Source organism: Maylandia zebra, linkage group LG15 (assembly GCF_041146795.1).
Source record: "Maylandia zebra isolate NMK-2024a linkage group LG15, Mzebra_GT3a, whole genome shotgun sequence".
NCBI lineage: Eukaryota > Metazoa > Chordata > Actinopteri > Cichliformes > Cichlidae > Maylandia > Maylandia zebra.
The window spans coordinates 6,938,465-6,965,436 of record NC_135181.1 but is presented as its reverse complement, the minus strand read 5'-3'; the positions used below and the strand labels follow the sequence as shown (position 1 = coordinate 6,965,436).

Genomic DNA, 26,972 nt, shown 5'->3' with positions numbered 1-26,972 from the left:
CCTCCCTCATTCTCGCTTTTTACTTCTCTCTGTATGTTCTCTCTTCTGATCCTCCTAATTATCACAGTTTGACAGTGCAGGAGAGGAAGAAATACTGAGGGCAGAGAGAAACAGAGAGGAAAACTATCACGTTTGCAAAAATGAAATAAAACAGAGAGACAGGCAGAAAACCGAGATAGAGGAACGGTTTCTAAAGCAGCTTATCCAGCCTATTCTATGTTAATGAGGGTATGAGTTATTAACTTAATGGAGACTCATTTTAGTCTAAAACAGGTACTAAAAAGGCCCAACCCGCTGCAGCAGACAAAGGAGCTGTCATGGCTGTGGTACACTTTAGAATACGTTCAACTTATAGCCGAATATAATTTGAATAATTGCAATTTTAAAAGCACCGTGTCACATATCCATACACAGACAAAAAAGTACAAAGCCTAGGATGTAATTGCCGCATATGTTAATACTTACCTGGACATGTAAACTAATGCAGAGATAGACAAATTTTTTCTTTTTAGTCAAATAAAAGAACCATGTAATTATTTATGATCAAAAAGATTTATTTATGGTTGGAAACAAGAAAGGCTCGATGTACTTTAATCTAACAACACCCTTAAATATGATGGTTTAACTCATTTTACTTAATTTTCTAAGACAGCGGTCCCTAACCTTTTTTGCGCCACGGTCTGGTTTAATGACAGACAATATTTTCACGGACTGGCTTTTAAGGTGAGGCGGATAAACACAACAAAATAAAATGATATGACCAAGGCAAAAACTGTGGTATTTTGTAAATATAAAAATAAACGCGAATTCACTGTGTAATTGCGTAACATTATTATTACCAGCGTCCTCCTGAAATGCGCCAACAACATTGAGAGTAACGTTCTCCTCTCTGCTCGCTATGGTAATGCGTAAATATTTCTTTCAAAATAAGACACCCAACTACAACACGGGAAAAGACCCAGGGAAACCAAGTTAACGATAAAAACCCTGAAAACCATAAAGCCTCAACTCTCGCGGCCTGGTACCAAATGCAAAAAGAATGGATGAATCTGCTAGGTAGGACAGGATTAACACACTTTTGAAGAGTTAATGGTGGACAGCTGCATTCATTTAAATCCATTTCCTTATCTCCAAATATTCTTTACCAGTACTGACCAGCTATCACTGGACAGAGCCTTACTGTTCTCGTGGTGCGAAGTTGCAGGTTAAGCATAGGTGAATGCAACCACCTGTACGCAGGCCCACTCAATGCACAGGCATTAGGTTTTTCCTTTGGAGGCTGCCTGATGTTCCCCTCATAATTATGGCAAATTTAGTCGGCTCTAAACTGCTACAGTTGTATCTACAGTACCAGCAGGTCATGACTGCCTTTTAAAGCAATAAACCCCGAGTATGTCTACTACATGCAGGCACTTGAGTTTGAAATTACAGTGCATTGTACTTATTCATCTCAAGTACTTACAGCCAGGAGTATCTGCAGCGAGGAATGAGCCACCTCTATGAACTGAAAATCCATCAGACAGCCAGATATAGATATATATCGGTGGTCCTCGGGTGCCCAGGAGGGAGGAGGGGTGATGGGCGTCACCCTGCATCCTGGGCCATTCTCCATCCACCAGGAGCGGTGCATGGACAGGTTAAATGTCAGGACAAGGTCAGAGTCCTGGCAAACAGAGAGAGACAGACAGAAAGAGGTTGATTACATCCTCAGACAGAACATGAACAAGGAGCAAAGCAGAGGCCGTCTGAATATGTCGCACCCTGAGAGCTAGACAGAAAGGTAAGGAGAGAGGTTTGATCTAAGATTTAGATTTAAACTCACCAGCAGCTTTATTAGGTATACCTGTTCAGCTGCTCATTGATGCATATGTCTATTTAGACACATGGCAGCACCTCAGTGCATTTAGGCATGTAGGCATGGTAAAGACGACCTGCTGAAGTTTAAACTGAGCGTCAGAGTAGGGTAGAAAGGTGATTTTAAGGGAATTTGAGCGTGGCATGGTTGCAAATGCCAGACGGGCAGACAGTCAGAGTATTTCAGAAGCTGCTGATCTGCTGGGATTTTCCCACACAGCCATCTTTTAGAGATGAGAAAAGGGCAAATTTGGCATAAACAACATGAAAGCGTGGAACCATCCTGCTTCGTAGTGGAAATATTTTCTTCCTGTGCACGAGCTGAGCATCATTTAAACTGGTTTCTTAAACATGACAATGAGTTCAGTGTAATCAAATGATCTCCACAGCCAGCAGATCTCAATCTAATAGAGCACCTTTGAGATGCGGTGGAGTGGGAGATTTGCATGATGGATATGCAGCCGGCAAATCTGCAGCAACTGTGTGATGCTATCAAGTAAACATGGATCAAAATCTCAGAGCCATGTTTCTAGCAACTTGTTGTGCCACGAAGAGTTAAGGTAGTCCAATCTGATGCTAGCAAGGCGTACCTAATAAAAAGTCATTCCAGTGATTCTGGGCCTGGATGTGAATTGTGCACATGCAGCTACTGTCATCATTATCACTATGACAATGATGACTTGGAAACTTAACCAGAATCAGAACCAACCTATCAGTAATTAGCATCTGTGATTTTTGCCTTGCTAATCATGGGACGAAGGAATAAATATTCACTAATACTCACTAAAACACATTAAAAGCCCCCCCCCCCCCCCCCCCGCCCCAAACCACACATGCACACACACATAAAAGTCATTTTTTTATGATCTGAAACTTAAGGTTAGGTTTATGGTAGGGTCACTAGAGCGTTAACTTTACTGTGGGGGTTTATAGCTGCACTGCCAACGTGGCTCCATAAATGTCAGCAACATCATTCACTATACCACTCTGACCCAGATTTAATTATCTTTTCACATACTGCCATGTATTTCCATAAAACTGCAGAAACTCATTTGAGTGGAAGAGCCCTAATGACTGGCGATTCCTTAACTTTTCTTCTAGCATCAGCAGCAGGTTTCTACATCTCCGGATGACTTTCGCTCGCAGACCTTTACTGCGCTGCCACTTTGATTTAAAACTTTCCAGCTCTAACTGCACCACTGTTGTGTCGTACTTTGTGTTTAGAGTTAAACGGCAACTTACTGTAATGCTAATTTGCAAGAAGAGAACACGGTAAGCGTGCTAGCAGCTGACGTCAGCATTTTACCTACATAACTGCACAACATCGCAAAGCCACTAGCTACAGTCTGATAGCGTGTACTCATATGAGGCAGGATTGCCTTATATCGTACAGATTTGTTAATTACCTAAAACAGAGAAAGCAGCTGTCACACTTTATGTCCAAATAAGCATGAATAGTCCCCTCACTGATGGAACAAACTCTAAACTTTTACATTTTCTGTGGTAAGTCATTTCAGTTCAGCAACGCTGAAACGGGCCCAGTGTGGAGCATCTGTAGAGGCTCCTCGTCATTACATTTTCTAAAAGCCTCAAAGACGCACAATGAATCAGCTATGATTGTCGTCTCGGATTAAACAATGCACATATTAACGACTCCATTTAGCAAGAGGAGGCATAGATCATTAAACAGACAACCATGCGAACCACACGGGCGTCTGTCCATGTGTTACTTCGCCATTAGCCGAATGAGAGGCCCTAATGCTCTTTAAAAGCACCATAAATCTTTATACTAAGATATAGAAAGAAAAAAAAACATCATAAAACCGATTTTCTTGTGTGTGCCACTCAGATTTAGAAAAAAAAATCTATTAGTTTTTGTTGCAAGAAAGTGTGCCTATTGTGGTTTGATGTTACCCAAGAAGAAGATGAAACAAAGTCTACATAGCATCCTCACAACAGTCCCATAAGTACACTGTCTGCATTTAAAGTCACTTCTATTGAAGCACATAAATCCTTAAAGAGAGCTTTAAATAGAAACCCTGTTCTTACATTACCTGTTTCTACTCCATATATCCCACCTTATCTTGTCCTTGCCTGTCCCTCTTAACCTCCCACCACATCCGCACTTGGCTCTGTCACCTCTTTCTGTACCGTTACTTAATTTTTTCCTGCTCTCTCTTTTTCTCTCTCCATTCATTTATATTGTGATCTCACCCCCCTTCCCCCCTTTTCTCCCCTTCTTATTCTTCTTCTTTCCGTGGCCTCTCTCTATTTCAGCATAATGAGTAAATGCCTCATTAGCGCAGAGCTCTGATTAATGCCATCTCCCCTTGTTGTGCTCCTCTTTTTAATGAGTAAAATCTCTCTAATTTTCTCTCTTGCTCCCTCTCTGCCATCACTCTCCCCGTGCCTGTCACTGCGTCGCCGCAGCTTTCTCTCTGTCTTCTTCTTTTTCACTATATTTCTTCATTCTTCGCACCTCCTCCCTCCCCCCCGTTTCCGTCAATGCTCCTCTCACTCTATACACCTGCTGAAATGCTGGGGAAACAGGTAATAATGATTCCAGCACAGCATCATCCATCAGTACTTTCATAACAGGCATTTTCAAATCACAAGTAATTCTCGTTAAAAGGCTGAATTTGGCAAAATGTTATGAAGACCCGAGAGAATGCGATGCCAACTCTTCTCATTCTGTGAAGGAAGCATTTATGGACATGACAAGAATAATGCGTTAAGATGCTTGGCTAAATTAGTTTGGCTAAATCGCTAACCACTTGGGGAATGAGCAAACAGAAGGAGCTGTGGTGTTTAATTTTAGATAAGGGAAATACATTTTACAAAAAGTAGTTTGGAAAAAGCTTTACTTTTTTTAGCTTTGATTATAAAATATATGAAATGTTTCCTTTAGAAAACTGACGTTGAGAAAGAAAAGGAGTCATGTCTAATTCTAAATGGCATCCTCTCAGACATCGATTTTAGCCGTTAATCTTGCTTGTTATATTCAACAAGGAATATTTAGACACTTTAAGAAAAGTTTTATTTTATTTTATTGTTTTGGACCTTGTGAGAATCTGATGAGAAAATTGATACCATTCCTATATCTGTATGTTAAATATGAGTCTGCAGCAAGGGTGTGGTTAAGGGGGGCCAGGGGCCTGGGGGGTACTGCCCCTGGCCATCAAAATTTCAATGTCCCCCCTGCTGCCTCCCCAAAAAAGAGGTCAGCAGTGAGGTTCTGGAAGTAAAAAATCCCATTAATGGTGGGCACGATACACGGAGTCCAAAGTACCATCAGGGTGTACACCCCACCCCTGGCATCGTTGCCCACCTCTCAATTTTAAATACACGTAGACATTGAGGGCTAGCAGGAGGGACCATGCGCTTACCTGCTGCTCTCTGGCAGGTAGCTCCAAGCCCTCCTGGGTTTTAAATGCACCTTAGAACACACATGCATCAACATTACAATGAGCGGGTGGAGGGAGGTTTGGAGTCTTCTCTCACCCCCGTTCTCTGCGACCTGCTGGAGCAGGGGGGCTAGGACTAGGAGGAGGAGTTGGCCGTCCGACTGCGGTCTGGAGTGTGGAGCCTTCCTGCTGCTGCGGAGTCGGGGCGGTCTGCCTCCCCCCACCGCAGGGAAAAGGGAAACACCACCTGGGTCTGGGTGCAGTTCCCCCCTCCAGGGGTGGGGGCACCTAGACCCGGTTTGTAGAGTACGCTTGGGGAGTGTGATTGTGTGTACAGCGTCTCTTTATGTCTGTCTCCACGTTGGTTGAGTGTGGAGTAAGTGCATATGAGAGCATGAGGGTGGGAATGGATGTTTGTATCTGTGTGTGCCTGTATGTCTGTGTCTATATGTCAGGTTGGGTGTCAGGCGCCACCTCTCTGGGGACATCTCAGGCCCTCCAAGGTTTGGAGGCCTATCTCCCCCTACCACCACTTCCCCTGCCAGTGGCGGACCCCCTCAGACATCGGTGCGTTGGTGGTTCTTTGTGTCCGGGGATGGGCGTCCAGGTACACACCAGCTCACTCCTTGGCGGCCGCTTATCGGGGCCTGGAGCCTGGGGCTCGCTCGGGCCACTTCGGAGGTGGGGTGCCCCCGGCCTCTCGGCCTGGGGCTCGGTCACTCAGGCGCAGCTGGCTGCCGGCGGAGCTCACGGGCGCGTCACTGCAACTCCCCCTGGCTTCTGCTCCGCGGCTGCTGAGTGAGCCCTCATCTGGGACTCTCCTCAGCTCTTTCCGGGACAGTGGCGCAGCTGCCCCTCTGTTGGTCTTCCTTGGTCTCTTGTGTTCTGGGGGCCTCTGGATGTCTGGAGTTTTGATCTCCTCCACACCTGCTTCACGCCCTGGAGGACGGGGCTGTGGCCCCCCCCACACCCTCTAGCAGATTATTACATGAAGGAACCTTTTAAAAAACAAAAAACAAGCGCGTCCATGCTCACAGGTGTACACACGGGTGATCACACCCACAAACTACACCCTTTTTGGCTCCTACCTCAAAGCACACTGTGTTCTGTTGATCTTATGTGCTGCACAATAATGTTTAACATTTAGTATTTACTGTCATATTCCCATATATCATTGTGATGTTGTTTATTCTATTACTCTTGTTCTCTTCTGCTTGCTTTCTTTTTTCTTTCTCAGCAGGTGATCCAGGTGATTGATATATGCATTTTTTTTTCTCTGCCCGTTCTGTTGGTTTTTGTCTTTTGCCCTTCTCCCCCGTCCCTCTTCTCAGCTGTTTCTCTTTCCCTCTTTCTTTCTCCCCTTCTTTCCCCCAGTCAAGTATTCAGTAAGTGAAAATAAAATAAACAATAAAAGGTGAATCAAATGGACCATTACGGCAAGGCTGGGATGGTCAGTTTGGTAAAGTAAATCCGTTGGGCATCTTTCTTTGCCTTTAGACAACAATTCTGATGGCAAAAGAGCCAAACGGGACAGGCCAAAAATAAATAAATAAATAAATTAAAAAAAAAATCCCATTAATATTCTCCAAAAGGGCTTTTAATTATGAGCCACATAATTATGTCGACCATCAAAACCATATTTACTATAAGCTATCACGTTATGAATTGATAGTATGCGTGTGACATCAATCATTTTATTCACAGTGCTACAGAAAACAACTACTCTACCTAATCCTGAAATAAAACAGTGACCTCTCTAATTGGTTATGTTGGCTGGTTGCTTTTGTGAAACTCCAGAAACCGCCCGAGCGGTGACTCGAGTCAGGCTCGAAGTGCAATACCACATCCATAACTGAGCTATATTTTAGTACACATAGGGGGCACTGCGTTACTGTACACACACAAACACAAAAAAAAATCCAAAGATATTACAACACAGTATTATCATTAACCATAAAAAACACTGATGATAAAAAGGATTCAATCAGAGAAGGGTGGAAGTCGTTCGCTTTGGACTCTGTTTGCAATTCATTATGTGACGAACAGTTCTTTCACCAATAAAAGTAACTACAAATGCTGTCTTGTACTTTTTGTTTTTAAAAAATTTCCATTATTTTATTTATTGACTTTTTTCCCCCAAATCAAATATTTTTCTACTCATGATTCACCCCACAGCTGGTTAGCTTGGTTCAAGGCTACAAACTCTTCATATAAAAGATTTTCTGAAACGTCAGTAGAAAAAAAATGAATGAATAATTCTTTAACTAGTGGACGTCAATTTGAGCTCTACTGTACTGTAATATTAATGCAATCATGGGTGGAAATGAGAGGGAGGGGGTCTAGCTCTCCTTATACCTCATTGTAAAGTCCATTACTCCATTACATTTTTTTAGTGTATGCTGGTTCTTGTACTGGTTCCTGTAGCCAGAAGAAGGTTAACTAGCTTAGCAATGAGCAACAGCTAGCCTAGCTAGTCTGAGCTAAGAAAACCCACCTTACAAAATCTCTAAGTTAATAAATGTTAACAGGAAATATGTATTAGTGAGCTTTAAGTTTTGATATGTATTTTAATATTTCTTTAGAAGGAACCAAGATAACTGTTTTCCCTCAGTTTTACGCGTACATGCTAACCTAAGCTAATCACCTAAAAAAAATCAACTATACTAAAGCAGAGCCATTATGAAATTATGTGGTAATACTCCTCCAAAATAAACAAACAAATAAACAAAAAAGAGACTTTTCTGTTTTCTCTTTTTTCTATTGAGCCCTGTTTCAGGATTTTGTGCATGTGTATCACAAAGGTTACAGCATTTCTAATATAGCTCGGCCCCAGACTGGAACTAATAATAAAAAGCGTATTATCCCCTTTGTATTCATCCAGCTGCAGTGAGCTCTCTCAACAAGGCTCCACCACCACAGGAAGAGAAAATGTGACACATTAGAGATTAAGCTCATTTTTCCAAACCCATAAATAATGCAGATATTAAGAGTTGTAGAGTTCACAACCTGTTCAACACACTGGGAGGCGAAAAAGAAAAAAAAGATTACTCCATGTTCACCAGTAGAACACAAAACAATTAAATTGCAGCCTGCACTGGCATTGATGTATTGAACTTGAGGAATGTATTTATCAGTGCACTATTTAACCCAGTAAAAAGATGAAGCTGCAGCTCCAAAATAATCTTGAGATCTGTGTGGTGATGAATGGGCTGTTTGGCTTGCAAGCCTAAACAAAACCCCTGGCTGAAGCTGTATTAATATTTCTAACCCAGTGTGTGTGTCTGTGTGCATGTACAAAGCACCATTCTGGCTGTTCTTAGTCTCCCTATATTGTTCCTCCTCTCTTCCTGTCTCTCATCCCCCTCTCTCTCTGGCACACACACATGCAATAGCACATACAGTCTATAATTTCCAGTGTTCTAGTTAAGGATCACGCACTCATGCTCTCAGGTCTTTGTCTCTGACTGTGGGCTAGTGCCGCTTCAATGAACCAGATCTGTTTTTTCCACCACCTTCCTCTCCACCTCTACTTTTCTCCTTCTGCCTCCGCTCTTCACTCCAACCCCCTCCCACACCTTCAGTCTTTCTCAATTTCCCCTCAATTTCCCACCTTCATATTTTCCTTTGTCTTCATCTCCCAAGAGGGAGAGGGGGGGGGAGACCATTCAGAGTGGTCGTTCCTCTGATGGTCTTACAGTTAACAGGGGAAGAGTGCTGCCATTGTGACATGAAACTACAGAGACTATTTCAACGACTCGAATAACAACACATGCAATCAGGCAAAAATTACATTTCATATTTTTTCACATTTTCAACTAAAAAAACAAAAGAAAAGGAAGGAAAAGTATAAGCCTTTAAAATGAATTTTGAATACCTTAGAGTCAGTTCTAACCAAAATCGATGTGTTTTTGTTTTTATTCATACAGCATGTTGAATTTCCAGTTTAATAAATGTGCCTACTTATTTCTTCTAAGTTAATCAGAAAAATATCATATGGCTGGCTGGATGGATGATGGGCAGAATAAGATGAGGGTGAAAGTAGTAGATTTTTCCCATTTGTACCCCAAGCAATAGTATATTGTATCACAAATGCAAATATCTCGTCAGACAATCACATGGAAGAAACTTAATACATTTAAGCATGGAGCTGTGGTTAACAGGACATGCTGAAGTTCAAACTGAGCATCAGAATGGGCAAGAAACAAGCCTGGTCTGATGAGTGCATCCCTTTATGACCACAGTGTACCCATCTTCTGATGGCTGCTTCCAGCAGAATAATGTGTCATGTCATAAAGTTCAGATCATCTCAAACTGGTTTCTTGAACATGACACTGAGTTCTCTGCACTCAAATGTCCTCCACAGTCACCAGATCTCAGTCCAACAAAACCTTTTTGGGATGTGGTTGAATAGGAGATTTTTGGATGCAGCAAATGTGTGACACCATAATACCAACATGGGCCATGTTGGCAATGTTTCCAGCATATTCTTAGAACAATGCTACAAGCAAGTTTGGCAATTATGAAGGCAAGAAGGGGTCAAACCAGGTACTAACAATGTGTGGTTAGTAAAGAGTCTGGTGAGTGTATATTAGTTTATAGCTACCTTATAGCTTTCTAGTCTAAACATACCATACTAGCTCCAGCAGTTTTGTAGCAAATAAAAAGGTTTAACAGTCTAACAGACAAACCAGTCACCCAGACAGTCAGTTGCCTCAGCAGGCCACCACAAAGATCAGCAGATCATCACACTAAAGGGCAGAAAATCAGTGATGGGACGATATTAGCTTTATTCTCTCTAAAGTCAATTTTTCACTCTATTTAACTGAACCTCACTCTCTGGCTGTATCCACTTTTCTGTCATTTTCTCTCACTGTGTCTCTCTCTCTGTTATTTCACACCAACATAATCAGTCACTGTGCATCTCCCTGCCTTGTTTTGCCATAATTTCCCACGGGTGTTAGATGAGGCCTTAACCCATAATGCTTGAAGCACTTTTCTCCTATCAGATTGGATGGGGTTTTGGGGGAATTGTTTGTGTGTGAGTGTGCTGGGGGGTAGATAGTGATGAGGTCTGTTCCAGATCATAACCCTGACCTTAACCATACCAAACCTATTACCATTTCTAATCAAATGCCTCAACAAAGTCACTCTAACCTCTTCAATCTCTCTGATCGGTGGGCCAATTATAGTGCTTCTACCCCAGGTGGAATCCATAATTTCATGAAAGGGAGGGGCTGCTAAGAGAAGCATGGAGCGAGTAAACTATTTCATCCAGCCACACCTTAAGGAATAATTCAGAATCCTGTCAGAGCTTTATACTTGTGAATTCCAAAACAAAGAAGAAGAAAAAAAGAGAAAGAAACCCTAAACAATATTTTCACACGGAAACAGAACAGCTGAATTGTTAAAGCTGCGCTAATCATTATTCGTATATTAAGAAATGATCAAATTGCTGTGTGAGAAGTGAAAAGGTGTTACTTGTAAAGAAGAATGCAAAAATTCCATGCAAATTCTGCATATCCCATGGACTGTAAGGGGCTTGTTTTGGCTCTTACAAGGCCATGCACAATATCTGACTCTTTAAAGTGAAACATAACCAGATTTCTCACATATATTTAAGAAGACGTCCCCTGTCAAACCAAGACAAAGCATCTACTGATCTCAGTTAGTCCTGAGATTCATGTTATTTGAATTTTTTTAACAACACCCGATAAAATAAATTACTTTTAAAAATGTGTGACTTTGGCTCTGATGCAGCCCCCACACTTTCTCTGAAGCCACCATTCGGTGGTCTCAGGCAACATCCCACCCACACAACTTGGTTGCATGTCACAAGTAATAGTCAACACTGAAGGCTGCTGTGCCACAGACGGGCACAGAGGGACTCATTTGCAGACTAGAGCCTCTCTGGTGTGCAAGCAGAGGTATGTTTTGAAGGTAAAAAACAGATACTGGAGAGGTTGCAAAAAAACCCAACAAAACCCCACTGCAATGCTTTAACCTGAACTCGCCATTAGCAGCAAAACCTTATGAGCTATACTTATGATGTTTCCCAGTACAAGTGAAAGCTTACAAATAACACACTTTATGCACTTCCTACTGATAAAAGAGTAATGGTATATTTGCATAGACATATGGGTAACTAAAGCAAATTTCAGTCAGCACGTTTATTTTAATCGTGGCTCAAGAGTTGGCAGTTCGTCTTGTAATCGGAAGGTTGCCGGTTCGAGCCCCGGCTCCGACAGTCTTGGTCGTTGATAAGAAGTACACTGTAAATTACAAGTTGAAGGCTAGGCAGATTAGCAGTTTAGCATTTACAGTGAAATCAAACTCTATCGCTAACATAGTTGAGCTAAATCCATTAAGACTTGAAAATAACACAAGCTGCCATCTGGGCCCTGGGACAAGTTTGACTGCAGCAGGCAAGTCAATCAAATCCATTATCTACTGTGGCATTAAGCCAATCTGTGCTCTGCTCATTTCACATGAAACTGTACAGTAAAAACGAGTAACAATCAAATGGAATCACCAGTAATAATAGCTCAGGGCTCAAGCAATAGAATTGGTGGGGTAGAAATGTCCCACTAGAGATGTGTTGAATGGGGAAGGGGGGAAAAAAGCAATTTCATGCCACAATTTCAACAAATGCATCCATTGATCAAACACAGACGGGGCAGATGGATTAAGTCAGTGACTCAGGGTGGATGTTTTAACTAGAACGCCTATGATTAAATGTGTGGGGATCCCCTCATTCATCGTCTCAATGCAACTATTAGCATAGAAGCTGGAAACCTGTTTTCAACTTTCTTCAGCAATGAATTGGGTGGCTTGGAGTTTGATTTACTGTCATATTTCTACTGCAATTCATCCCGGAGTAAAAAGCCCACCGCATGCTGACAACAGGCGCATCTGATGTTAATATGAAATTGATATGAAAGCCACATTTGATATTTTTTCTTCTTCTTTTTTTCCTGCTCCTCTGTTAGATAAGCGATCCTATCTTGTTAAGAGGTTTTGTTGAACCAACTTTTTCCGTGTTTCGACTTCTTTTTTCCCCCTTGTCCCCGCTTCACCTCTTTTTCCGCGTTGAAAGACACCCGTTGATTCACTTGTGGCTCCATCTCGCAGCACATCATCGTCTTCTACAGCTCTTATCACACTTTCTCATGTCTCATCCTCTCAGTCTCTCTCTTCACCCCCGATGCCTAGCTTTTCTTCTTTTCGTCACCAAAACTTTTGGCCTTCTTTAATTTTTTTTCCTCCACACGTTTTAGTTTGTCGCTGCTTCACTGTGTATGTGGAAATCAAAACGTTTTAAGGCAGTCTGGATTTAGTCCATGCACATAAACAAATATGCATCCCTCATGCACACACACTTTCACAAATTTAAAAAGTATGCAGGACACCCTCCCACACAGTACCCCCTCCCCACCCCGACCACCAATAAATGACTGACAGTTGGTGCGTGTGCAGTTCTACGAGCCACTATCTGTGCGTTGCCCAGGGGGGTGGCTGCATCTTTTATATGACACAGTGGACTTTTCTGACACTTAGCTGTCTGAGAGTGTGCATGCATATGTGTGAGAGCGTGAATATGCGAGTGTGCGTTCGCAACATGGTGACAGTTCTCTCTCTCTCTCTCTCCACAGGCTCCTCTCCAAAACTGTCAGGGATGCCACATCAGAAATCTTTTTAAAGATTAATTTTATGGCATTGCTGCTATATTAGATAGTGCAGCAGCGAGTGACAGGAAGGATGGGACTGTGACAGACTGATATATGGTATGAATCTTGGGCTTAAACTCAAATTACTGTCAAGACAGGATGTACACCTTATCTTGCCTCTGGGGCTCCACGGGGGCCTCGTGGAAGGCAAAGATACACGTTAGATAGAAAGTTTTATCAAACACAAATGTTAGAAAAGCCAAAAAAGAAGGCTTCACAGAAAGGCAGACACAGTTATTTAGCAGAAATTTAAACATAAACAAATATAAACTGTCTGCTTATAATACGCAATTCTAATACATCTGAAAATCAGCTTGTATAAAGTGAAAACATCCATAGGTGTGTTGTTCTAGGATTTGTACACAAAAACCTGCCTCGTGCTGACATATGTTAGCAGACATGCATCAGTGTACTGTGTGTCTACTTGGAAGCAGCGTCCAAAATGAACTGTTTGACTCAGCAGTCAATAGGAGTGGTTAAAAAAAAATCATCTTTTTTTAGCTCAATAAAGTAATTTTTTTTCGGCCTTGTTTGTGTCACATTCGTATTTATTTCAGTACACTGATTTTAGATAACCAAATATCTAGTTGAATATTAACATAAAAAGAGGCTAGAGTGAAATTATTTCAATATTCATTCATTAGTACAAGCATTAATAGAACCAAAGACACGTGGATCTCAAAATTCTACTTATCTGTTTTTTATGTGCCATGTAGAGCCTAACACTACACGCCTAACACGCCGACTCTGGCAAAAAGTAATTAAGTCACTGAAGATTAAAGTGACGGGCTGTTCATGCATCTGTTTGTCTACTTAGGTTTCTCATTGCTCAAGAGTTGTCTGCCATATTGGATGTGATACAACAACTGTTTGCTAGTGGAAAATGTATATTCCCCAACTTGCTTGCTGTGTTTCCTGGATGTTGCTAGCTGTTGCTGGGTGAAAGTGGTTGCAAAAATGGTGCTGCACCGAAAAACCTGGTTGCTAGCAGATAACCACGGTTGACTGCAGGTTTTCGTATTTGTCAGTAAATATTTGTTAACTACTAGATGAATAAGTGCGATGCAAACTAGAGATGGCGAAGTAAAAGTTGTGCCTCAGCTCTTATGCTGCACCCAGTGTGTTTTCGAACGGTGCCACTTTTACTTGCAGGTGAATGGTCTCTATGCCCATTTTGTGTTGCACTCTTCAAAGTTTCAGTACAACTCAGAGATAGCATTTGTGGTTTTTGCCACTTATTTGGAGAATACATATTTTTTCCTAGCCACAGATGGTTGTCACGGGATTACCGCCTGGTCTGTAGGCCTGTGTGACTCAAACTTTAGCAGTCATCTCCCTACAACTGCCATTCACCTCCACCATACACTAGCATCCAGTTGGGGAATACTCATTTTTCCTATTACATCCAATGGTTGCCAGATGGCTACAGACCAGTCTCTGAATGAGTAGTGCCTTATTCACTTGATCCTATGTTGTCACCATGATTGTCACATGTCCAACATGGCGGACAAGTTAATGTCATGTGGTTAGTACTCACTTGCCTGTGAAACCTCAACACATTTGCACTGTTTGCCTGCAACAAACAATCCTGATGCAGGCAAACAGTCAGGCATTATTTTACACAATGCAAAATCTCAAGTTCTGAAAGCAGCTTCCTTCTGTGACCGGTGCCAAATTATAATGGCTGCTCTGCCATTATAATTTGATCTAATTCCTAAGTCCAGTAACAAATAATTCATTCTACATTTTAAGAATCGCTTTACACCAATATTTTAAAAAGAATAATATTGTTTAACCCTAACCCTAAAAAATCTGGGCATGTCCCCAATTAGTCTAAGGCTACAGGTTAAGATGTACTGTGTGAATATCCCACTACTTTGCATCTGATTGGCTAATATTCACTGCTTGGCTATGTTTATGGCTAAACGGTTAGGGCTGGTAAAAAAGCCAAACTCTATCACAGAAAGAAGAGCACAGTAGCATCACCCCTGTTAATGACATCGTCCTAGCGTTTTGTTAGTGTGGCAAAGACAACCTTTTGAAATTTACTCAAAGAATCGGAAAACATACCCCACCTGGTCCTGGTACAATCTAATATTAGATTGTATTAAATGGTACTTGCTACTATTGGTCAGAATGGATAAAGACCATCATTGGCTTGATTGCTCACACACTGAAACAGATACCTGTAGAGTCATGTAATATGTAATTTTTCTTGGTATTTTATAGACAAAATTCAGTTCAGTTCAGTTCATTTTTATTTCAAACATGTGCCTTCACAATCATTACAAAATATGATTCCATTATTTGTTTGAAAAGGAGTAGGCAGAAGTATTTACTTATTTGCAGAAAATAATGCAACCGTTGCTGTCTCTAGATTCATGAAAGATCAAGGAAGGTCAGCTTTGGTCAACATAAATGAGAAGACTTAGAGGATGTTCAGTTTAGTTAAATAAAAAGGAGAATTTTTTAATGTAGTATCAGTGCTTCCCATAGGCCTGAAAAATAAAGCTAACATATCAAAGGAGGCAAACTGAAGTTTCTCTCAGTGCCAATTGAGGTTGGTTCCAAAAGGGAGTCAATGCCCATAGACTCCATTCTAAAATGGCCAACTTTACAGCATTAAAATTATATTTACAGGCCGCAAAAAAAAAAAAAAAAAACTAAAAAAAAAAGAAAGAAAAATCATTTTCTCATCCCGCAGCAACTCTGAGTGGGGTCATCCACCTGGATAATTGAGTTAGGCAGCCTATCAGCATCTGCTAGGCCTCATCCACTCTTCACTGTGTGTGTGCTGCTGGAGCATTTTTAATGGATTGGCTGGCTAATATTATGGCTTGTTGTGCAGAACAGACCATCCAAAAAGCGTCTACCTTGGATTTACTGGGGGAAATACTAGTATTTTATCAGTCTGTTACTTTAGCCAATAACATGGCACTCCACTCTTTAAGTTCATAAAGCTTGGCTTCAAAAAGCCAGCATAGCAGTAACATCTCAGTGATTCCTAGCATTATACGAGGCACAGCATTGATTTTAATGAAACAAACACGCTGGATACAACTGCATTTCCATTAAATATGGGTAACTGTTACGGCCCTAGCTGGGCCTCCTGATACTGCCCTTGTGTGGGCGTGGTGTTTTTCTCCGCCTCCTCCTCTTTTGCTCCACCCCCCGTCTCTCTCTTGCTCTTCTCTCTCCCCAGGACACAGCTGCTGCTCATTGGACTCATTTACCACCTGGGCCCAGTCAGCAATCACCTCTCGGAGGTCATATAAGCTGGGGATGAGCTGTGAGCAGTGTGTGTGGTGTTCTCTGGTGTCTCTGCGGTGTGTGTGGTTAGCCTGCTCAAAGTGTGGAGTTGTGGAAACAGCATAGCTGCTTTGCGTGAGTGGTGTGGGCTTGTGGGCCCTGAGAGTGTTTCTTTGGCGTTATTGGTAAGACGGCATTGCCGGCCCTTTAAGTTAATGTTAACCTGTACCATTTTGTAATAAAGTTTTATTGATGCAGAACAACTGTCTGTTTTCCTTTTCATTCTGATTCCGGACTCATTTGTTACTGGTCCCCTCACTCATATGCCTAGACCCCTTCGGGGGGAACGTAACAATGTGGGGGCTCGTCTGGGATATGAATGGAAGGAACAACAATTGAGTTTTAGTGAGTTGTTTGCCGGTGGCTTGTTTAGTTGTATGGTATCTGCTGCGCTCTCTCTCCAGTTAGCAAAGGGGAGTGTCTAGCTGAGCGTAAGCTCCTCCTTTAGGCACTCATTTTTATTTTTCCTTTATTATTTTCGGAGTAATCCTGGGTGGGGATTAGTTCCCTGTCGGGGGTAGGCTTGTCGGTGCTTTTTGCACTTGATGCTTAGCCTTTAAAGTTGCCTCGAGCCTGGTACACTCCAGAAGCTAACTAGGCTAAGATTTTAGTAGGCAGGTCTGGGGAGAGGGTTGGTGGTATTTTTATTTATTGGTTAACCTGTGGCCACACTTTTCCCGCCTGTTTCTCATTTGTGTATTGGAGGTGGTGCTTCTTTGTTGTTATTGTTAGCCTCAGGTAGTTTTTGTTTTAGAGTCAATGGCTACCTTTGATATTGCAGTGTTTAAGGGTGAGCGTGGTGCAGCGTCTCAGCCCGTTCCGCAGGCGTCAGCTCAAGCTGTGGGTCCATTGGTGTCGACACCTGTTGATCAGGGGCTGCCTGAGGACAAACCCATGACATTGCCTTGCTTCGAACCCCTCTCCATTGAGTCAAGTGAAGGTTCGAAGCAGGATGCTAAGCTCCGTGTACGCCTGGCTCGTCTCCAGTTAGAAAAGGAGGACCGTGAGAGGGAGTTCCAGCTAAAGAAGGAGCTGGAGCTTAGGCGTTTAGACGCAGAGCTTGCTAGAGCCAGAGAGGTCGAATTGAGGAAGGTGGAGGTGGAGGCAGAGACAGCTGTGAGGTTGCGACAGCTGGAACTCCGGCAGGTTTCCCTTCCTCCGACTGCCTCCATTCGTCAGGCAGACACCCCGTTTGACGTAGGGAAAAACAGTCGTCTGGTTCCGATGTTCCGTGACACTGAGGTCGACAGCTACTTCGAGTTGTTTGAACGAATAGCCACGGCCTTGCACTGGCCACGGGATTCATGGGCCATTTTGCTCCAATGTAAGCTGGCGGGTAAGGCTCAAGAAGTCTGTTCCTCGTTGTCAGCTGAGGACAGCTTGGACTATGACAAGCTGAAAAGGGCTATCCTGCTGGCCTATGAGCTGGTCCCAGAAGCCTATAGGCAGCGTTTCCGGGGGTTGAGAAGAGGTCAGGGTCAGTCCTATCTTGATTTCGCCAGGGAAAAAGGTGTTGTTTTCGATCGGTGGTGTGCGGCCTGCAAAGCCACTGACCTGGCTTCGATCCGGGAACTAATGCTCATAGAGGAATTTAAGAACTGCATTGCTGAGCGCATCGCGGTATATATTAATGAACAGAAGGTTTCCTCGCTACAGCAGGCTGCGACGCTGGCTGATGAGTTCGCGCTCGTCCATAAAACCAGTGTCAGTAGGTATGACCGGCGCGATGCCCCAGTGAAGGTTAGTGATGTGCCAGCTACACAGTACCGAAAGGGTGAGGTACTTGTGTCCCATTCCAGTGTGAAACGAAAGTGTTTTTTTTTTTTTTGTTTAAAGTCTGGCCATTTAATAGCAAATTGTGGAGCCTACAAACAGAAACAGTCAGTCTTGAGAGTTAGGAGTGTGCCAGCTAACAAAGCCGATACAGGCGTGGTTTCAAGAGCCAAAACAAAGCTGTTTCTTCTGCCACAAACCTGGCCACCTGGTTGCTCACTGTTTGAAAGCAAACTCAAAGCAAAATCGATCTGCTTTCAAAAGAGTGAACTGTGGTTCACAAACCGACAAAGTTGCCAGTCCTAGGCAACAGTTGGAGCATAATTGCTCAGTGGTGTCATTTGGTCACTGTCAGAGATCAACTAATTGTAATCTGCCACCTGATGACGGTCTCTCGGGTCCAGATGACCTACAGTGTGATAGATTGTGTGTGTGACACAACCATTTCAACCTGCACCTCTGGCTAACCAGCATGCCTTTTGCCATGACCTAGCGAAGAAGCGTCAGAGAAGTGTTGCTGTAAGGCCTTCTAGCTGCCTGATGGGTTCTCCATATGTGATGGCTCAAAAAACATGTGGCTGTCATTTGGGACACTATGTTGAGGGACTTGAGCCAACCCCGTGCAGTGTTTTCAACCCATCAAAAAGGTCTTGGCAGATTCGGCAACCGTTATTAACCGTTATTATGGTGGATGGTAGGTGATATGTTTAAAAGCTGGGTAGGACGTTCTATGACAAACCACTGGTTTGTAATTATGGGAGGGGGTGTTACGGCCCTAGCTGGGCCTCCTGATACTGCCCTTGTGTGGGCGTGGTGTTTTTCTCCGCCTCCTCCTCTTTTGCTCCACCCCCCGTCTCTCTCTTGCTCTTCTCTCTCCCCAGGACACAGCTGCTGCTCATTGGACTCATTTACCACCTGGGCCCAGTCAGCAATCACCTCTCGGAGGTCATATAAGCTGGGGATGAGCTGTGAGCAGTGTGTGGGGTGTTCTCTGGTGTCGCTGCGTTGTGTGTGGTTAGCCTGCTCAAAGTGTGGAGTTGTGGAAACAGCATAGCTGCTTTGCGTGAGTGGTGTGGGCTTGTGGGCCCTGAGAGTGTTTCTTTGGCGTTATTGGTAAGACGGCGTTGCCGGCCCTTTAAGTTAATGTTAACCTGTACCATTTTGTAATAAAGTTTTATTGATGCAGAACAACTCTGTCTGTTTTCCTTTTCATTCTGATTCCGGACTCATTTGTTACTGGTCCCCTCACTCATATGCCTAGACCCCTTTGGGGGGAACGTAACAGTAACCTTAATCTGCTGATGAAATCTGTGTGATACTGTTGAAATCTCCAGAAGAAGAGAATAAGCCAGCTGTCAACTGCTGTTCCCACCGTTAATAAAAACTGTCAAGCTCAAAATAATTCAGGAATAAAAAAGTGAGTTCCCCCTAACTTTGATTTACGGGCTTGCTGTGTGTTTGTGTGTGCATGTCTGTAAGCGTGGGACAATGTCAGTGAGTCATCGCTGACGTGCACCATGCTCCCACAATGTCCTGTTAGCTCTCAGTGTCATGATGTCTCATCAAACCCACTTTGCCGTAATCTCAGTCATGATAATGATCTGCCTGTTCTTTCAGCGTCTGTCCATCTGGTTGCCTGGTTTTAGGACGTCAAACTGAGCTGACAAACGCGGACACCGCCCACCCATCCACCCCCACCCCACCCCCATCCACCCCAACCACTCGGTGTCTCTCCTACTTTTCCACTCACTTTCATGGGGGTTTACTTTCCTTATCAAGAAGAAATGTCATGGGCATTTGGCAAATGCCATACCTTTACAGGCCTAATATTTCTGACTTTTCCTGCTGTTGTACTACAAAACACCAAGAACATTTGCAGTTAGCAGAACATCAAACAGCCTGTGTGCCGTGCACCGCATGGTTAAAATGAAATCTGTCATCAGGAAGGAATTGAGAAGATTCGATGCCTTTGCCTGCAATATTTCCCCTAGTTTAAAACATATCATGCAGAAAAAATATATAAAATGAAGGCAGGCCCCTAAGCGCACACTTATTTCCCTGATAGGCTGATAAACGTACAATCTGCATATCACGTCTATTAATGGTTAAAACTGAGTGTTGGGCTGAAAAAAATGACATCAAAGCTACATTACAAATCCAAGTGTCAGTGATAACATAGCGTAAATCAAAGGACTGTCACCCTCTTTCATTTGGAGACGCCAGATGGCTTTTATGAAGAAAAATGCAGCGTGTCACAATCAGTTTTGTCCCGTGACCCCGCAGTAATGGTGTGAGTGTATAAAGTAATGGGCTGTACACAAATCCCTGCCCTGTATTGTCCACTAATAGGAGTGCCTTCTCAACAGGGCCACGTTTCCCCGTGTCTCTACAAAAGAAATTTGAAGGAGGAGGGGGAATGAAGAACGAGGCGAGAGATGAAGATGTGCGAGACAGAAGAGGAGCATGGGACTTTGGAAAGCAACTTGAAAAAGACTTGATTATAGGGTGAGCAGAGGGAGAGGAGGGATGACTTACATGGAGACAGAGAGAGTGAGGCGCAGGAGGAGGGAGAGAGAGAGACTGAGCGAGAGAGTGGCATTGAGAAGCAAATGAGAGAGAGAGTTTCAAAGAAATTTCATTTATATCATGGCATTCTTGAAGCGCGTGCCAACCTCAGCCTTATCAAATACCGACAAGTGGCAGCGTGATACATAAATAGAGGCAGCAGGAAAAGAACATGTCACGATGATACTCATCTCACTCTCTGGTAAATATACTGTACAAACCATGTATTATTGATACACTCGTATTCAAATCCGAGCTTGAAGTCTGTTTTCGCTGGGCTGTCATGATATTGATATATCAACTTTTATCAGCTGCTGGTTGGGATCCAATTAAATCTGGCGCTAACATCTAGTTTCCCTCAGGGTGATTAAACCGGAGAGTGTTATAGACCAGGAAGCCCACAGCTGACCAGCTAAAAGGTCAGCTGGGACTCCTCTACATGTGGAACTGGTTATTCTACACACCTGCAATCCACTTTGCAACCCACCTTCATCTCCAGCCTCTATATATATAAAGGCAGGGAGGTGCATTGTCTGCTCTGAGGCCATTTACACAAAGCATGAATTTCTGAGTTTTTAGGATGAGAACTTCTCCTTTAATGCAGCGGTCCCCAACCTTTTTTGCCAGTTAAACCAGTACAATACCAAAAAACAGAAAATTTATTCATAAAGACCCAGGGAAACCGAGTTAACGATAAAAACGATGTTTTAAAAAAAGGATAAAAACTGGTAAAGACCCTGAAAACCATAAATTTTACACCCAAGCCTCAACTCTCGTGGCCCAGTACCGGCCCGTGAGTCACCCGTAGGTTGGGGACTACTGCTGTAATGTATATACACACCAAAACTCAGCACCAAGCTATCAAACCAGCATCAGAAACAAGACGAGCTGGTTCTGATGTTTCTAAACAACAGAAAGAAAAACTGAGATTCTGGGTTCATCTAATCCTCCCGAGAGGTAAGAAGCAGGGAGAATTTCATGGTTTGGTCCAGGAGTTGAAGTTATATCGGAGCTGCTTTTGTACATATTTCAGGGTAGTTTAAGCTCTTTGGCGGAGTTGGGACCACCTCTGAGGAGGCAGAGAAATAATTTCAAAGCTGACTGACCCTTACCTGCGTCTAGCTGTGTCTGAAGTAAAACAGTATTATATTACTATTTGTATATTCAGTACCGATGAGTGTTTTGAGATAAGAGCGCACTTGTTGCCAAATGCAGTGATCTGATTGGTCAGATCTGTTTATTTGCATCTGAAAATCTTTAAAAATCAAGCTTAATCTTAAAAAGCAAAATGCAGCACGCCTGCATTAAAGATAGATGAATCTGAAAAATATTTTTAACATACAATATATTTGTACAGATTTACAGTTAATGCAGAAGGGATGAGAGGGTCCAAAACAGAACCATACCAATATAAATCAGTATAGATGGAAGTATCCAAGTTAAATAGCTTTGGGGATTCAGTGGTTGCTGGAAGTTGAGAGAAGTTTATGTTGGGACCTGCTCACTTCAAGTCACTGAGCATAATTTACCTCCCACTGTTCACCACATCGCTGCAAATCACTTCCAGTGTTTAAAGCTGTTCTAAGATCTTAATTTTGTAAAAAATTTTGAGGCCTGTTGCCAAATTTGTTGTTATTCTGGCGTTGACTACCACTCACAATGCGGGGGTACAGAAATCAGTTTTCTTATGTTTTAAACTGGATGTGTACACCTGTGGAAACAATATCAGACTTGTACTTGTTTTACATGTGGACCAGAATAATAATAGCCCTCAGGTCAGAAATTAAGCCTCAGAACGGTTGGTGATGGATTTATATCTCACACTGTATAACAGCTGGTGGAGCCGATCGGAGGAGAAGCGGGACTTTGTGGTTTTCTCTGCTGCGGTAACTGGGTCAAGGAGGATGTGTCCTTGAGGCACGTGCAAACTGTTCTGGTCATAAAAGCAAAGCTGTTTAGCATCTGGTTTGTGTGTGCTTCTGTACGATTGGTCAGCGGGTAATTGATGACGGTATTGCTAATTAACTGGCTGCTTTGCCCTCATTAGAAACCAGATGTGTTGATTTTGGTCAGGAGAGCTGAAGCCTTTTAAATGACTTTATCTTACAGAACACAGACTAATAATTTTAACCCAAAGAAAAGTGATCCACACTATTTATTTTGCTGTGCCATTTCCGCATGTTTCTACCTTCCACTCTATCCGTTTAAAATGACAGACTTGCTCGTTTTTCCCGTGTGATAAAAACGAAACCCAAACAGTAGTCCCCTGTTCTCTCAGTTTCAGTGGTTTCTGTTACAACTAGGCCATGGGGATATTGAGAGGTATATACCAATCAGCCACTGACCCACTGTCGAATGCGGTGAATAAAATTTATCGCCCTGCTATTTGGATTTCTGAACAGAAGGCGGATTTTAGACAACTTTCAACTCAAAATTGAAATGTGTAAAAATTTGTAAAAAAGGCTGAGAGTGTAGACTGTGTGCTTGTGTGGGAAGAGCAGAAACGATATGAGTATATGCAACAAGTACCAGATATAAAAGAAATTGTACTCCCAAATATCATTAATTGATTGATGGATGACTGATGGAAAAACCAATAAGATGTAGATTAGAACAGATTAAGACGGATGGTATGAGGCGGCTGTAACCGCAGTCCTGTGTCAGATATTAAACTGATAGCAAGCATGTTGTGAAACTGTCCAATAAAATAAGTAAATTACAGAGAAGTGAGGCAATTTTTTTTTTTCAACAGCCACACACCCGAGTGTGTAATCAGCAATAATCAGCACTCACATCAACTGATTTCTTCTGTTTATGGAAGCACTGATTAGCCTTAATAAATCATCGAATCTGATAAAATACATTTAAATCAACAAATTTGGAGTTTAGATAAGGCTAACTTTTGAAAAACACATCAAAAAGAATTTGAAAACCCTCCAGTCATCTCTAATATTTATTAGTGGATAATAGCAACATAGTGATTTTAAAATCAAACCAATGACGGCTGAAAGGAAATAATTTCACTACAATGCAATGTTCCACTAAGAAATCTTTGGTCTGGACATTCATGCACATTTTGCTTTGGCACATACCACCAATCTCACCACTGTTGCACTCAAAGTACCCCAACACTCCATATAGCAGTGCTCCCCAATGGCCGCTGCCTTCCCCTAGCGGGACGATATATCCTGGCCACAGAAAAAGCTCAGCAACAGCTCAAGAAACATAACAAACCATCCAGCCTTGCCAGACCCCAATCGATCAATCAGTCAACCAAGCATCTACAAAATGCACTGGAACAAGCCCGATCCGCAGAGGCCAAAATCCATATTTCACAAGACCCAAAGGGTGCCAGAGACTGCAGGACATCCCCAGAAGAATTACAACTAGCTTGGTGACACAAGGGGAACCAACGTACATGTAATGGCAGACGGTTTTAAAGTTGATTAAACCCTCACAAATAATCAGCTTATTTAGTGAGTTAATTCTTTTCTTAATATTTGTGTGACTCATATAGCATGCTGGGAGTAAACAAAGCCATATCTAAATGCAAAAAATAAAATAAAATAAATAATAATAATAATTAAGTTCCCTACACCACTTGAATGTGTGTTATCAGATTTATATCCATATTTTGCAATGGTGCTCCCTCCCCTCTACGTGATGGTTGAGAGGTGCTTCATCAGAGGCGGAAGTTTGACCGAGGTCCTGGTGGTGATCGTCTCTGCTGAGACCCGGGACAGCAGTACAGTGCTGAATTTCAGTTAACCTGAAGGAGAAAGGTCAACCCTTTCTCCTTCAGGTTGAGGGATTTTGGCTTAATACATTTTCATGGGACTGCGTTCAAACTTTGTGAACAAGTAAACAAGTTTGAGAACACGTTACCCAAATGAACAGTGTGGCTCAAGTCACTGTGTCTAACCTGTGTGTATAACACAATATGTATTAAACTTGCAGGCAACTTGAACTTGTTTAGAGAATCAATGCATTGCTAGTTTGGGCCTTTTTTTGTGTTAACGCTGGCACATTAAGACTTGACAAAGAAAAATGTTCTTACTCTGGACAGGTCTCCAACCTCCAGGTAAAAACAGATGATGAAAACGTTCCAGGTCATCCAGACTACGAGCCAGGCTGCATACTGCGGAGAAACAGGCAGAGAGATACGCAGAGAGGAAAGTGAGATGCCGACAAGACTTGACAAGCCTTTGTTAGAGAATTTAAAATGCATCTTCGTGTCTTGCATTGGGACTGGGTGAGACGGAGAGAAAGACAGAGGGCGGCTTCACTTTTGATGTCGTTGAGATGCAAAGAAACAGAAACAACGGCAAATAGTACAACAGATCACCTGAATCAAACCAGACAGGAAGAGAAAATGGATAGGGGTGTTGTGTGTATGTGTTTGTGCAAGTTATAAGAAAGCGAGAATGATTTTACAAGCTTTGATACAACTTTCAGTCTCTTTCATTAACTGAATCTTCTTACTAAACCTTGTGTGTCTACTTGAAGGTCTTCTGATTGGATTAATACAATGTGGCAATGTGAAGGGGAGCTTTGCACTAATCTGCTAATTCCTCCTCAAAAGTTCTTCCTACTCCCACTCTGTTCACACCATCTTTTTACACACACACACACATATATATATATATATATATATATATATATATACCGATCAGCCACATCACCACCTCTAACCTATTAGAGCGTGAACATGGGACCTCTGGAGTCTGATGGCACCAGGATTCTGGTATAGACTGGGTGGAGCTGCTTTACATTTGGCTTCTGTCTGCACATCCCACAGAAGCTTGATTAGACTGGGATCTTGGGAGTGTGCAGGCTCTGATAATGCCTTAGGTCCTTGGGTTCTTTGTTTTAAAAAAAAAGTTTTGCTAGCAATGTTCCAGGTTTTTGATTTGCTATTCAATTAAACAGGAGAAAACCCAGGAGTAGTCTGAAAGCCAGAAAAATGAGGTTAAAATTGGTCCATACAAATAGATTTTATGTATTTAATGTCTGTTTAAAACCATTATTCAAACTCTTTAATAATCAAATTGTATTTTAAATCCCTTAAAAACACGTCTGCAACACGGCGGTACAGTCACATGGAAAACAAAGTGTTCACTGTGCAGTCCTGTGAAAAACTAATTACACTCCATAATTCTAGCTTGTAGAAGCACCTTTAGCAGCAATAAGTTGAAGTAATTGTTTTATGTATGACTTCATCAGTCTCTCACACTGTTGTGAGGGAAATTTTGGACCACTCTTCTTTACAACATTGCTCGAGTGCCTTGAGGTTTGCGAGCATTCGTCTATGCACTCCTCGCTTAAATTTCTGCCACAGCATTTCAATCAGGTTAACTCGTACTAGGGCACTGCAGCACCTTGATTCTTTTTTTCTTCAGCAATTCTATAGTAAATGTGCGAAATGCACGTGTCAAAATAACATGAACATGAATGCCTGGAACCAGATTTCCCAGCAACACTTTACATTGTGATGAGATAATCAGAGTTATTCACTCAAACTGTCAATTTTAATGTAGTGGCTCATCGGTATATAAAATAAATACAGTACATGGTCTTCCATCAATCTTGCATCCACCAGCAGATGCGTTTTTATTAATTATTAATGCAAACTGTTTAAATTTTCTCTGTTATCCATTCAAGTGGATTTCATAGTGCATCCTCCAGGTATGAATGAAGTTTTCACTGTCCTGAACTTTTTTTTAATGAAAGGTTGTGAAAACATCAAACATACTACTTATATAAGTTATAAAGCTTTAAAAAGAGAGAGAGCAGAGTATACGTAAAATGCTTGTTTTGAGTGCAAAACTCACCCCAGTGACATATCTCGGCCTGAACTGAATGGTGCCAAAAAGGCCCAGGATGACAACAATGATGTGCAGGAAGTTGGTCAGGATGGGAGCCCACTGGTATCCCAGGAAATCTATCACCTGGCGCTCCAGCACACTGACCTGATAGAAAAAAGAAGCAAAGGAGTGAGATTAGACGCAAGAAAACAAAGGCATGTTTTCTGTAAAACATTTGACTGTTAAAGGTAAAACTACCAACAGTGACAGAAATGACATAAAACTCTAGTTACAGCTTTGCAGTATGGTACACCTCTACCAACCACGATGGCTTTTCAATAAAAAAAAGGTATTAAGTGTATTTATGTTTGGGAAATGCACTGTAGACACGACACTAGTGATCCTTCACCCACAGAAAGCCACAAATTCTAAAACACAGATGCTTTACAAGCATCTTGAACCCCAGCAGGACCTATTAATCACCACAGTTTGTAGTTTCATCAATCAGTCTTCTGACCATATGGTCATGACCTTTGTTC

The 26,972-nt window shown here is 42.3% G+C and overlaps 1 protein-coding gene across 1 annotated transcript in view; it reads right to left on the bottom strand.

The window, feature by feature from the left end:
* Positions 1 to 26,972, bottom strand: part of nkain2 (sodium/potassium transporting ATPase interacting 2) — a 107,996-nt gene that overhangs the window by 22,537 nt on the left and 58,487 nt on the right. Inside the window, exons 2-4 of the mRNA XM_024805210.2 lie at positions 26,461 to 26,598; positions 24,687 to 24,767; positions 1,463 to 1,663 (exon numbers count right to left, since the gene is read on the bottom strand). Coding sequence (XP_024660978.1) covers positions 1,463 to 1,663; positions 24,687 to 24,767; positions 26,461 to 26,598 — 420 coding nt within the window. The remainder of the gene's footprint in view (positions 1 to 1,462; positions 1,664 to 24,686; positions 24,768 to 26,460; positions 26,599 to 26,972) is intronic.